The sequence below is a fragment of the Podarcis melisellensis genome (genome assembly GCF_964234715.1).
Source record: "Podarcis melisellensis genome assembly, chromosome: 6".
NCBI lineage: Eukaryota > Metazoa > Chordata > Lepidosauria > Squamata > Lacertidae > Podarcis > Podarcis melisellensis.
Genome location: NC_138538.1, coordinates 86,438,044 through 86,451,324, shown reverse-complemented (window position 1 = coordinate 86,451,324; position 13,281 = coordinate 86,438,044). Strand labels below are relative to the sequence as shown.

The 13,281-nt window shown below is 43.9% G+C and overlaps 1 protein-coding gene across 1 annotated transcript in view; it reads left to right on the top strand.

The window, feature by feature from the left end:
• Positions 1 to 13,281, top strand: part of PRG4 (proteoglycan 4) — a 42,935-nt gene that overhangs the window by 20,853 nt on the left and 8,801 nt on the right. The window contains exons 7-9 of the mRNA XM_081914866.1: positions 3,451 to 3,735; positions 9,821 to 9,907; positions 10,436 to 10,575. Coding sequence (XP_081770992.1) covers positions 3,451 to 3,735; positions 9,821 to 9,907; positions 10,436 to 10,575 — 512 coding nt within the window. The remainder of the gene's footprint in view (positions 1 to 3,450; positions 3,736 to 9,820; positions 9,908 to 10,435; positions 10,576 to 13,281) is intronic.

Here is a 13,281-nt window from a genome sequence, read left to right as displayed (position 1 = left end):
CTGAAACAGCCACAGGTGATAAAGATGCAACAACACAAGCCAGGGCAGACACTGCTACTGTAGTTGGAGAGACTGTAACAACAGGAGGAACAACAGGCAGTGAGACCATAGTAACTACAACAACGAATGCCCTGACCGGTGAAGAGACCACTGCTGCAGATAAGAAAACAACATCTGTAGAAAAAACAGAAGCCGAAGCTTCTAGTCAGGAGCTAACTACAGAAGATAAGGAAGATAGTACAGTTGAAACAAAAAACAGCAGGGCTTCTGATAGAAAAAAGATAACCACCCGTCTCACAGATTCAACTACAGCCGATTCAAAAGAGACAGATGTAGGTGATAAAGAGACAACTACACTTGTGAAAAAGACGACTACAGAGAATAAGGAAACAGCAACAAACTCTAAAGAGAAATCTGTTACCAAAAAAAAGAGTTCTACTATTATTGAAGAAATAATTTCATCTGCTGAATTGACAGCTTCAGAAAACCCCAAAGATTCAAGCACGGCTGCTTTTACTGAGAGGATGTCAACTACAGAGTTGACAACCTTAGATGATGGCTCTGTTTCACCATCGGGTACAAAAGACACAGAAATAGGAGTTACATCTCAGCCAACTCAGAAATCAACTAATGAGCCAGTTAACTCAGTGAGTCCACAAGACCAACAAACAAACTTATTCTCAACAACTCCTGCTACTCTGTTCACAGATACACCTCAGTCTGAGGGAAATTTTAGAAGTGCCAGGACAGAAAGGAGTACTACAGTCACAGAGACAATAACAACACAGACTGAGCCACCAAGTGACTTAGGTAATCTTGATGATAAAAATGGCAGACCAGAAATTGAGAGTCCAGAAGGAACAACTATCAATTCAGAAACAGCAATTCAGGGAGATCCAACAAGTGGCACACCTACTCCTGATAGTAATGTTCAGGGTGACAAACCAGAAGAGACCACTGCAGTTGCAGATACATCGATAACAAGTGACACAGCAAGTTCTAATGATAAGATTGACAAAGTAGAAAGTGGCACCAGCATTAGTACTACTACTACTACACAGACTGATCTAGGTGATACAACCAGTCCTGATGGTGTTGATAAAGGTGACAAACCAGAAGGGACTTCTACAGTCAGTGAGACGACAACAACAACACAGACTGTTCCAGGTGACACAACCAATCCCGATGGTACTCCTGGAGTCCCAGGGACATCAATAACACAGACTACTGCAGATGGAACTAATCCTGATGAGGTTGATAAAAGTGACAAACCAGAAGGGACCACTACAGTTACTGAAACAACAATACAGACAGATCCAGGTGACACAACCAATCCTGACGGGGTTGTTAGAGTCACCGAGACAACAACAACACAGACAGGTCCAGGTGATACCACCAATCCTGATGGTGTTCCTGGAGTCCCAGGGACATCAATAACACAGACTACTCCAGGTGATGGAACCAATCCTGATGAGGTTGATAAAAGTGACAAACCAGAAGGGACCACTACAGTCACTGAAACAACAATAATACAGACTGATCCAGGTGACACAACCAATCCCAATGGTGTTCCTGGAGTTCCAGGGACATCAACAACACAGACTACTCCAGGTGATGGAACTAATCCTGATGAGGTTGATAAAAGTGACAAACCAGAAGGGGCCACTACAGTTACTGAAACAACAATAATACAGACTGATCCAGGTGACACAACCAATCCCAATGGTATGCCTGGAGTCCCAGGGACATCAATAACACAGACTACTCCAGGTGATGGAACTAATCCTGATGAGGTTGATAAAAGTGACAAACCAGAAGGGACCACTATAGTCACTGAAACAACAATAATACAGACTGATCCAGGTGACCCAACCAATCCCAATGGTGTTCCTGCAGTCCCAGGGACATCAATAACACAGACTACTCCAGGTGATGGAACTAATCCTGATGAGGTTGATAAAAGTGACAAACCAGAAGGGACCACTACAGTCACTGAAACAACAATAATACAGACTGATCCAGGTGACACAACCAATCCCGATGGTGTCCCTGGAGTCCCAGGGACATCAATAACACAAACTACTCCAGGTGATGGAACTAATCCTGACAAACCAGAAGGAACTACTCCAGTCACTGAGACAACAACACAGACTAACCTAGGTGACACAACCAAGCCTGACAGTGTAGATAAAAATGACAAACCAGAAGGGACTACAGTCACAGAGACAACAATAATGCAGACGGATCCAGGTGACACAACCAAGCCTGACAGTGTAGATAAAAATGACAAACCAGAAGGGACTGCTACAGTCACAGAGACAATAATAGCACAGACAGATCCAGTTAGTGGAACACCTAGCCCTGTTGGTGATGATAAAGATGATAGGCCAGAAGGGACTACTACAGTCACAGAGACAACAATAATACAGACGGATCCAGGTGACACAACCAAGCCTGATGGTGTCAATAAAAGTGACAAACCAGAAGAGACGACTACAGTCACAGAGACAACAATAATACAGACGGATCCAGGTGACACAACCAAACCTGACGGTGTTGGTAAAAGTGACAAACCAGAAGAGACTACTACAATCACAGAGACAACAATAATACAGACGGATCCAGGTGACACAACCAAGCCTGATGGTGTTGATAAAAGTGATAAACCAGAAGGAACTACTACAGTCACAGAGACAACAATAATACAGACTGATCCATCTAGTGGAACACCAAGCCCGGTTGATGATAAAAAAGACAGACCAGAAATTATCACTACTGTCAAAGAGACAATAGTTACCGTGACAACCCCTCAAAGTGGCACACCCAGCCCTGATGGTCAGAATGACAGGCCTGAAGTAACTACAATAACAGAGACTATAATAACAGAGATTAACCCAATCAGCCCTAGCAATGCTAATGAAAACATTCCTTCAACTAGGAATCCAGAGACCCCAGAAAAAACAACACCAAACCCCAAGCCGCCAAGTGATCAGCCGAATCCCAAAGGCGATGAGAACGGTGACAAACCAGATGATACTACAAAAGTAACAGAGACAACAACAATAATTACACAGCCCAAGTCACCCAGTGAAACGCCAAGTCCCAACCAAAGTGACAAACCAGACAAGCCAACTCAAGTCACACAGACAACTACTACCATCAAAACAGAATCCAAACCACTGAGTGATTCCCCTAACCCTGAGGAAAGTGACAAGCCAGATAGCATCACTACAGTTACGAAAACAACTACAACTACCACAACAGAATCAAATCCCAGTTCACCTAACCCCGATGACAATCCTAAAAATGGCAAGTCAGAAGTTATCACTAAAATTACACGGATAGTAACAACCACTACAACTACAACCACCACCCAATCAAATACAACTGACCATCCAGAAACAACCACCCGTGATGTTACAACTAATACAAAAATTGATCTTGTTTCAGATAGCGAACCCACCAAGGAAACTCCAACTAACAAGAATACAAACACTACAGTAACACAGGTGACTACAACTTCCTTGAAAACATCCAAAACCCCTAACACCCCATCCTCGACTGTGGACAAGACAACAACGTATACCTCCACTTTGCCCACCATACTTATACCTACAAAAAGAAAAACTACGACATACTCCACAATCTCTAGCGTAAGGCTTCCCGAGTGGATTACCAACCTAACTGCAGAGTATGTTCGACCAGAAAAGTTTGTCACACCTCTGTTGTACAAAGGTATGATTACTACTACTTCTTTTATTTTATTTTTACACTTTTTAAATTTTAAAATTTCTTTTAATGCAATTGAGATAGATAGATAGATAGATAGATAGATTAATAAATAATAATAATAATAATAATAATAATAATAATAATAATAATAATAATAATAATAATAATTTTTTATTTATATCCCGCCCTCCCCAGCCGAAGCTGGGCTCAGGGCGGCTAACAACAGTCAAAATAGTTCAACATTCTAAAAACATTCATTATAAAATTAATTAAAATCAAATTAATGGCAACCATCAAGCAAAATTCTGTGTAGGTTGCCAGAGGAGGGGGTCAGGCTGCGCCCTGACCAAAGGCCTGGTGGAACAGCTCTGTCTTGCAGGCCCTGCGGAAAGATGACAGGTCCCGCAGAGCCCTAGTCTCTTGTGACAGCGTTCCACCAGATTGGAGCCGTGGCCGAGAAAGCCCTGGCTCTAGTTGAGGCCAGCCTAACCTCTCTGTGGCCTGGGATCTTTAGGATGTTATTATTAAATAGACAATAGATAGATAGATGATAGATAGATGATAGATAGATGATAGATAGATATAGATAGATAGATAGATAGATAGATGATAGATAGATAGATAGATAGATAGATAGATGATAGATGATAGATGATAGATGATAGATGATAGATAGATAGATAGATAGATAGATAGATAGATAGATAGATAGATGATAGATAGATGATAGGTAGATAATTGAATTTTAGGGCGAGTTTTTTGTTATGTTAAAAAAAGAACTGTGTATCAATAACTGTGCTGGTCCCGAGGGTTAACCGTGCAGCGAGGTCCGAGTCCAGTCCGAGGTCGTGGGTGCGGTATGGAGGCTGTCCGTCAAAGCTGAAGCGGGGTCCAAGGCAGGGAGTCGGGTGAGGTTAGGAACTCTGGCAGAAGAGCAGGACAGGGTGCAGGCAGGAACAGGCTAGCAACAATGTTGTTCCCGCAACCTGGGACCGGGGCTGGCTGGCTTTTATCTGCCCCAAGGCATAGGGCGGCCCCGGTCCGCAGGTGACTCGCCTCTCCTGGCCTGGAGGCGAGCACTCCTCCTGTGGGAACTTAGTTCCCTCCGCCTCTCTGCCCTGAGCCTCTGCAGCTCAGGAGAGGCTGGAGGGTTACCGGACCCAGAGGCAACCTCAGCTTCCCCTGACAGGGCTGCGAGTGGAGCACCTGCCAGCAATGGGTCCTCCATCACCTCAGGGGCCAGAGCAGCCTCAGCTGATGCCTGCACCTGAAGATCCAGCACAGGTGAGGAACCTTCAGCTCAGGCCCCAGCCCCGGCTCAGCTGGTTTTGGAGGCGGGGACTCCTGTGCAGGCTGGGATTCCTCAGGTTCAGCCTCTGAGTCCGAATCCCAGGCCATCACAGCAACTCTCTCTGGAGTGAAGTTTTGAAGAACTACATGGGATTCTAGGAAAAGTCAAAGAAAAGATGCCTCCTATGTTTCCCCTCGAGTCTGAACGTGGGCAGTCTTCGCCAGTCTGGTGCCCTCTTTATGTTCTGTAATATAACTCCTGTCAGCCCCAGCTGACATGTAGTCTGAAATACCTGAAGGGCACCAGGTTGACAACAGATAAGCGATGGTAACATGACAGGTGTATTTATGAAGGTATTTTTCAAATACTGTGTGGTCCCACTTCATTATACAAAGTTTTATCATTAACATTTGCAATATTTAGTGCGAGAGGCTGGCTAGAATTGATTTCCCCCCCAGACCTATGGGCCACAACATATCTGCATGCATCTGCTGGGTGTAAAAATATGAAAATGTGTAATAATGGCTGTTTTCATGTCCTCGGGGAGAAATGGCAACCCTTTGGTTAGAACAGGGAGCGGCAATGCATGGGCCGGATGCAGCCCACAAAGATCGTTTTACCCGCACCGCCCGCTCAGCAAGTCCCTGAGCCGCGCCGTGCTGGTTTAGTGCAGCGCGCGGGGACTCGCCGAGCGGTGCTGGAAATTGTGTCTGTGCATGTGCATGTCCAGACGCTGAAAAACGCTTCTTCGCAGGTGCAATTTTCGGTGTCTGGGCATGCGCAGAAGCGATTTCCGGCGCCACGGACATGCACAGATGTGATTTCCGGCATCACGCTGCGCCAGTCCGGCCCACGGAAGATCTCTGTGGGACTGATTCGGCTCATGGCTGGTAAACCTTGCCGACCCCTGGGTTAGAAAGAGAACTCCAAAATAATGCACCAGGTAACTGTTTGGTATTTTTAGATTTCCAGGTGACAAGCAGGATTGTGGAGTGAGATGCACTGGTTATCCTCTGTGCAACTGTAATGTACTGGAAGAAAGGGCAACTCTTGAGAATGCCCTATGTATAATAATCCTTCCCCTGGCAATATGTAGCAGGAGGATCCTTATACTTGCTTTTGACCATTCTTTAATAGTTTTCTTTATGTTTTGCTTAAAGCTGAAGTCAAGAGTTTTACAGATTCACACTTTACATGGTGGAGAACGTCTTGTAAAAATCAACAGGTGTTAATAATGCCATGTATCCTTATTCTTGCTCATTCTTGTTGCTAACATAGTCTCCGTGATAAGTTAGTTTTACATTGTCTGCACTGAAGTTCCACAGTCTGATGAGCCCCAGCACCAATACCATAAAGCACTATTTGCCCCACATGGATAGGAGACTGCAGTACAGGTCCAGTGGAATGGGCATGGAGTCACAAAACCTTCAAGAACAGAAGTGGCCAAGGCATGCATTTGTGTTGCCAAGGTGCTGTGAATCTGTCCCCATCCAGCCGTTTGGATGCAGCAAGAACTGCAGACATTATTCATTGGAGTTTAAATCAGGCCACAACTTTATAGATTACAGATACAAATGCGTTTTGGCTTAGCATTGGGTAGCCCACCAAGACCTCCAGCTCACCTGCTGGAGGATACTGGAGTGTCAAGCTTGGTGTGAGTTAGACCTATGATATACCTCAAATACAGTGGTACCTCTGGTTACGGACTTAATTTGTTCCGGAGGTCCGTTCTTAACCTGAAACTGTTCTTAACCTGAGGTACTACTTTAGCTAACGGGGCCTCCCGCTGCCGCTGCCTGATTTCTGTTCTCATCGTGGGGCAAAGTTCTCAACCCGAGGTACTACTTCTGGGTTAGCGGAGTCTGTAACCCAAAGTGTTTGTAACCCAAGGTACCACTGTAGGTACTACCCCACAGGCTTGCCATGCCGGGGAGTGCTATGGCCCTTGGCCCCTCCCTGGATGCTTGGACAGTAGCGTCTCCTCTATGGATCCCTTTTTAAATTTTATTTTGACAAATAATCATAAATAAATAAGAATAAAAATGTGCACCCCACCACCGAGACCATTCCATCGTAACTATCCAACCTCCCAAAATTTCAACACCTCTTGCGATGGGGTGACCCCTTTCAGTTTTAACAGTACAAATTCTACAAACACCTTCCATTTCTCCTCAAAATCATTTCTGCTGCGTATTCCCCATCTTATCTTAACGCCACACGTTAATTTATCATTAATAGCTATATCCCACACCTCTTTATACCATTCTTCCATTTTATATTCTGCTTGCCCCTTCCACTTCCTAGCTATCATAAGTCGTGCAGCTGTCAATAAATTTGTGAGCAAGTCCTTCATAGCCTGTGAACCTTCCACCCCATCATAAATTGATTATAATGCTACCTCTGGACTTTTGGTCAGCTTTAACCCAGTAATCTATGGATCCCTTTAATGGGATACCCCACCACCATGGAGGGGGAAACCCAGAAACACAATGCCCTCTCTGCCACTGACTAGGAATATACCCAATGTCATATCCATCAAAGTTATGGCCATTGCTATGAGGAAGGCAAAACCCTCAGACAGGCCCAATTAGTCTGATAGGACAAATCCCTGCCTGCCCCGAATATGGCAACCATAAAAGCCATAGCAAGGTCATACAAATACATTTATTGCCAGCAAACCGTTAGGCCATGACTGAGGGAGGGAAGGAGGGAAAACCGAAGCCAACTGTGGTCCTGAGCGAGGGACACATCGGCTTTTATTCCCTCAGAGTGGACCTAGATGAGGACTCCTGAGGAATTGAGCCTGGGCCCAACCATACCCTCAGCCACACCTGTGGTTGGCCACAAACATGGGTGGGCAAATTTGAATCCTGTGTCAGCCAGGAGAGGTTGGAACGTCTTCCAATCAGGTGGAGGAGACCAGGGTGTGTTGCAGGAAGGGCGACGGGGTCAGAGGTGGCAGCGTACTGCGAGCACTGTGTCACTGAAAGGGTGAGCAGAGAAGGCCCATGCAGTGTGCAACGCACCCAGCTTCTATATATTACAAAGCTAAGTGTCCAACCCTCACCTAATCCCATCTGCATGAATACACTGCACTCTTAACAGTACTAAAAAAGGACTTGGACTAACCATTGGTACCAACATGCTGTTGTGATGGCGGTGGCAAAGCTTGATATAATCAGTGCCTTTATGTTGATTCAGCTCCACCAGAGGGTGTATCCATTCTCTAGCCTTCAGCCAGTTGGCGTGAAAGAACCGTGACAAAAATACACTCAGGTTGTATGTGTACAATTCAGAAATACTTTGCAAGAATGATGTGTTTCCTTAACATTTCCCACTTCCCCCCAATCCATTGCCATGTTAGAAGAGCAGAGAAGGGTGAAGAAGCCTTGTAGAAGAGCAACAGTCGCAATCATAGACTTGGCAGGTGTAATTTCAAATCCTAGACTGGAATTACATGCTAAGCTGTGTTGTATTTTACTTTATTTTCTCCAAGGAGCTCAGGCATGGTCTACCTACACCCATGATATTCTTACAATAAGTTGGGAGGGGACAGTAAAGTTAAGCTGACAGGGAGTGACTGGCCCACACTCACCGAGCAAAATTTATGGACAAGAAGGGTTTTGAACATAAATCTCATGGTTCCAAATAAGACCATCTTCTCAACAACAACGGGTTTTTTTTCAATATGTGGGTATTTCTATGAGTACATTTAGCAATACATTAACACCAGAAAGCAAAAGATCCATGTGACAGGAGGGATCCAGCTTCAAGTCATTCTGTCTTTGCCAAAACCTGCCTCAGAGGACTGTTGTGAGGATAAAAATGAGCGGGACTGTACCACCTAACAGCTTCTTTAAGAAAGGGTGGAACAAGACTAATGAATTTGAGCGTTGCCAAAAATTATTCCCATATGAGCCCATACACCCAATTGCTCATCTGCCACACACTTCCCCAGAAGTTGTTTGACTACAACTCCCATCATCCCTAGCTAGCAAGGCCAGAGCTCAGGGATGATGGGAGCTGTAGTCCAACAACATCTGGGGACCCACAGGTTGGGAACCGCTGATCTAGATCAATGTTTCCCAAACTTGGGTCTCCAGCTGTTTTTGGACTACAGTTCCCACCATCCCTGACCACTGGTCATGCTAGCTAGGGATGATGGGAGTTGTAGTCCAAAAAAACAGGTGGAGGGCCAAGTTTGGAAACACTGAACCTTGTCCAACCCCCTGCTCAGTGTGGGAAATTTAGGGCCAGAGCATCTCCAACAGATTCTCTGATTAGCCTTTGCTTTAAGACCTCTAGACTTATCACCCCAATAAGTAATGTGTTTGACTGTCAAACTGTTCTTACTGGCAAGTAGTTTCTCCTCATGACAACTGAAATCTACCCTCCTGTAAACTTTAGCCTGTTAGACCCAGTCCTGCCTTTTGTTCCTTGCTCCTCTTCTCCAGGATAAAAATGCCCAGTTGCTCCAACCTTTTCCTCATAAGAGCTTATTTTCCATGATTGCGTATGGTCTGATTGGAGAGCAAATGACTGGATCCTTGAGAACCTTCTAGAACTGGTCAGTGCAAATATTTTGGAGAGGAGCGCTCAAAGTCAATTAGCAAGGAGTACATTAAATCTGGCATTTATCTTTGTAAGAATTATGTCCTTGGAACAAATCTTAGGGTTAGTGCCCAGTGAATATTGTTATCATAAACTAAAGCGTTTAGGATTAACCTTTTTTAGTAGAGGATCCTTCGCGGTATAAAACTTGGAATTGTAAAATTAAAATGACTTATTTTGTACCAGATGTACCTCAAGAGATGAACTTATGTAACCGGAAGCCGGCAGATGGGATAGTCCCTTTACAAAATGGATCACTGGCTGTATTCAGAGGTGAGTAAGCAGACTGGTCAGCTTAATGTTGCTCTTGTTTTCAAAATATGACAAAAATGCAGAACATATTATTATGTACGTATCAGTCCCAGTTCAGATGAATGTGCTTTCAACTAAACATATACACACAAATGACTGATTGTTCCTGGTGGACAACCTCACCCACATCAAAAATACACAGCCTGTCGTCCCCACGTAAAAAGGCACAGCCAGTACTTTAAAAAGCATGGAACTGCCAAGGGAGATGTACATCAAATAAGCCTACTTTCATAGAGCCATCTCTTTCACTGGACTGGGACAATTACGTTTCAATGGCCAAAGAACACTTGCCTTTTGCAGAAAATAGCTACCACCATTTTCAAACCACCAAGACCAACATGTACAGGATTCCACAAATTGATGCACCACTCTTGCCCCTTCTAGCAAGTACCCCTAGGTTGAGAAGGTTGAGTACTACAGAGAGAATGATTCCTGAGGATTAATCCATTCCCCTTTCTCCACCCCTTCAACCTCTGCTTGATTTTGCAGGTCATTACTACTGGTTGCTGAATGGAACGAGTCCACCATCACCTTGCCCCCGTAAAATCACAGAGGTGTGGGGTATCCCCTCTCCCATCGACACAGTCTTCTCTAGATGTAACTGTGATGGCAAAACCTTCTTTTTTAAGGTGGGTCACATGAATTCCTCAATGTGCATGACAGATCACTGACATGTTGACATTTGTAGGTGGCGATTATAACTTGGAGATTATCAATGTCGCACAAAAACGAAACCAATGAACACACATAACCTGAATTTTGCAACCATAAAATGTCACACTCTGCATTGCTTATATCTTTACTTACCATGCACAGGTTAATTCAGCGTTGATTGTTGGTTGTCCAAACTATTCTTTGTACAGATGGATGCGTTTTGTAGAATCTGAAGTTTTATTTCTGTTGCGGTTTCGGTCAGATGCAAGAAAGAAGTTGTGCTTTTCTCTGAGGCGCTTAACTTGTGTCTGGGCTGTACAACTTCAGACTGTAGGCAGGACTCACATGATCAAATGTTTCCCTAAACAAAAATAAAACAAAATGATTAATTCCACCCTCAAAGAAAACTAGCACTACCATATCATGGAGCAGGCTTCATCCTCTCCCAACCAACATTATTTGAGCACCGCATAACAGCTGTCATTTTCTGGCTTGAAATACCTTCATGGCCATTTCTAGAGATGAGCTAGGATACAATCCAACAATCTTAGTGGAGTTAAGCATGCCTAAGGCTGTAATTCAATGCACTGTTACCTAGGAATAAGCCCAACTAAACATAATGAGACTTATTTCTGGGGAAATAGGCTCAGGGTTATGTTACCACTGTGTTAGATTGAGGCCACTGTTACGGAAGTTTTTCCAAGTGACCGTTTTATTGATCATTTATCCTGACTGGTTTGCACAAAGTTTGCAGGGTACCTATGCAAGGCTGTTGTTCATTAAGTCTTCATTCTCACTTGTTTGCGGGGAGGTGATATGACGTTGTATCAAGCAACAGCTCTCTCAAATTTTCCTTCTTGTACAGTGCCCAGTTTTTAAAATACTGTATACAGTGGTACCTTGGTTTACAACCATAATCTGTTCCAGAGGTCTGTTTGTAAACCAAAACAGGTTGTAACCCAAGGCGCGCTTTCGCCAAGGGGGCCTAAAAAATAAATAAAAAATGTTCGTAATCCAAAAAAATTGGGTTGTAATCCAAAAAAAGGTTGCAAACCGGGACATGCACTTCCGGGTTTGACGTGTTTGTAATCCAAAACATACACAAACCAAGTCGTATGCAAACCAAGGTACGACTGTATATATTTTGGGAAACTGCTTTCTTGTGGAAGAGTGGTGAATTCACTTTAATTGTGCAGACCGAATTTGTTGGTATGCAGTTGAATCCCACCCATGAAACAGAGAATGTCCGGAAGGACTTTAGGCAGCAGCAAAGATAGGAAGCATATGCTGCCTTCACCTTTAAGCACAATAAGGAGTGGGAAAGTTAATGAGCACAAGCAAAGCTCTCAGTCAGCTAAATAAATCTCAATATCTGATTTTTAATCAATTACATTGGAACAAATTTGGAAGAGGTTTTTGTCATACATGTGGAGGGAAAACCTTAAAACGTGTTGCAGAGTTCTCAAAATATAGACCAGAGGCAATTATATTCCACCCAGTGGAGCTTTTACTTGTGCTGAAGGCAAATGAGCATCACGGTCACCTTCAGGATTGGCGCAGTCTATTAAAAATCCAGTTGCAGTACTTACAGAAACTTACAAACTCATCTTATGAGACTAAAATCTTAACACTAAGCATACCTATGTACAGAACAGAGATAGAAAGAGAAATGGAAACCCAGGCTCCTTCTGGCCTATATTTATACTCAGCATGACCTTAATTGGAAGGAGGTAAGAGAACCAGTTCAAATCAAATGCACTCAGAAATAACCCAAACAATCATGACCCTTCTGTCTGCCTCTCTCACACAGAGAAGCTTCTAGAATCCTCTTGAATTCATAGGAATAATCTCTATATATCAGCTCAAGACTTTATGCACTAAGAAATGCAAACTGACACTCCCCCCATTTGTTAGTTGAGGGAAATATTGATCTGCAAAACACTTATAGAAAAAAAACATTGCATGTACACCTTCCTTCTACATCTAGTTCTGCAAAACACAAGTCAGCTCCTCCTGAAATTTACCTCAGGAAATGGGAAACACCACCAAGCATTCAGCTCAAGTCCCATAAAGACAGCTTCTGACCAGCTTACCCAACCAGGAACACCTGGCACAGGCATTGCATTAAATAACGAGCGTCAATTACCACCAGCTGATCCAGCTTCCACCTTTAAAGGAGCACTTCCCAAAAAGTGGGAGTAGGACCTCTGTTCTTACTAAGCAAAACCTTTAGGTAGCTCACTTTGTGTCGTTCAACACTAGGGTTCTCTCAAGAGCCAGTTCAAACCACCTGTACTCGGAAATAACCCAAACCGTCATGGCCCTTCTGCCTGCTTCCCTCACACACAGAAGCTTCCAGAAGGGTCATGATGATTTGGGTTATTTTCGAGTACAGGTGGTTTGAATTGGTTCTCTTATCTCCTTCCAATTAAGGTCATGCTTAAGAAGGTTGAGTTGTTTTGTTCTGGGAGTCAGGGTGTCTTTCTGCTACTCACAGAAGCATCTGGAAATACAGTGGTACCTCAGGTTACAGACACTTCAGGTTACAGACTCCGCTAACCCAGAAATATTACCTCGGGTTAAGAACTTTGCTTCAGGATGAGAACAGAAATCGTGCGGCAACAGCGGGAAGCCCCATTAGCTAAAGTAGTACCTCAGATTAAGAACAGTTTCAGGTTAAG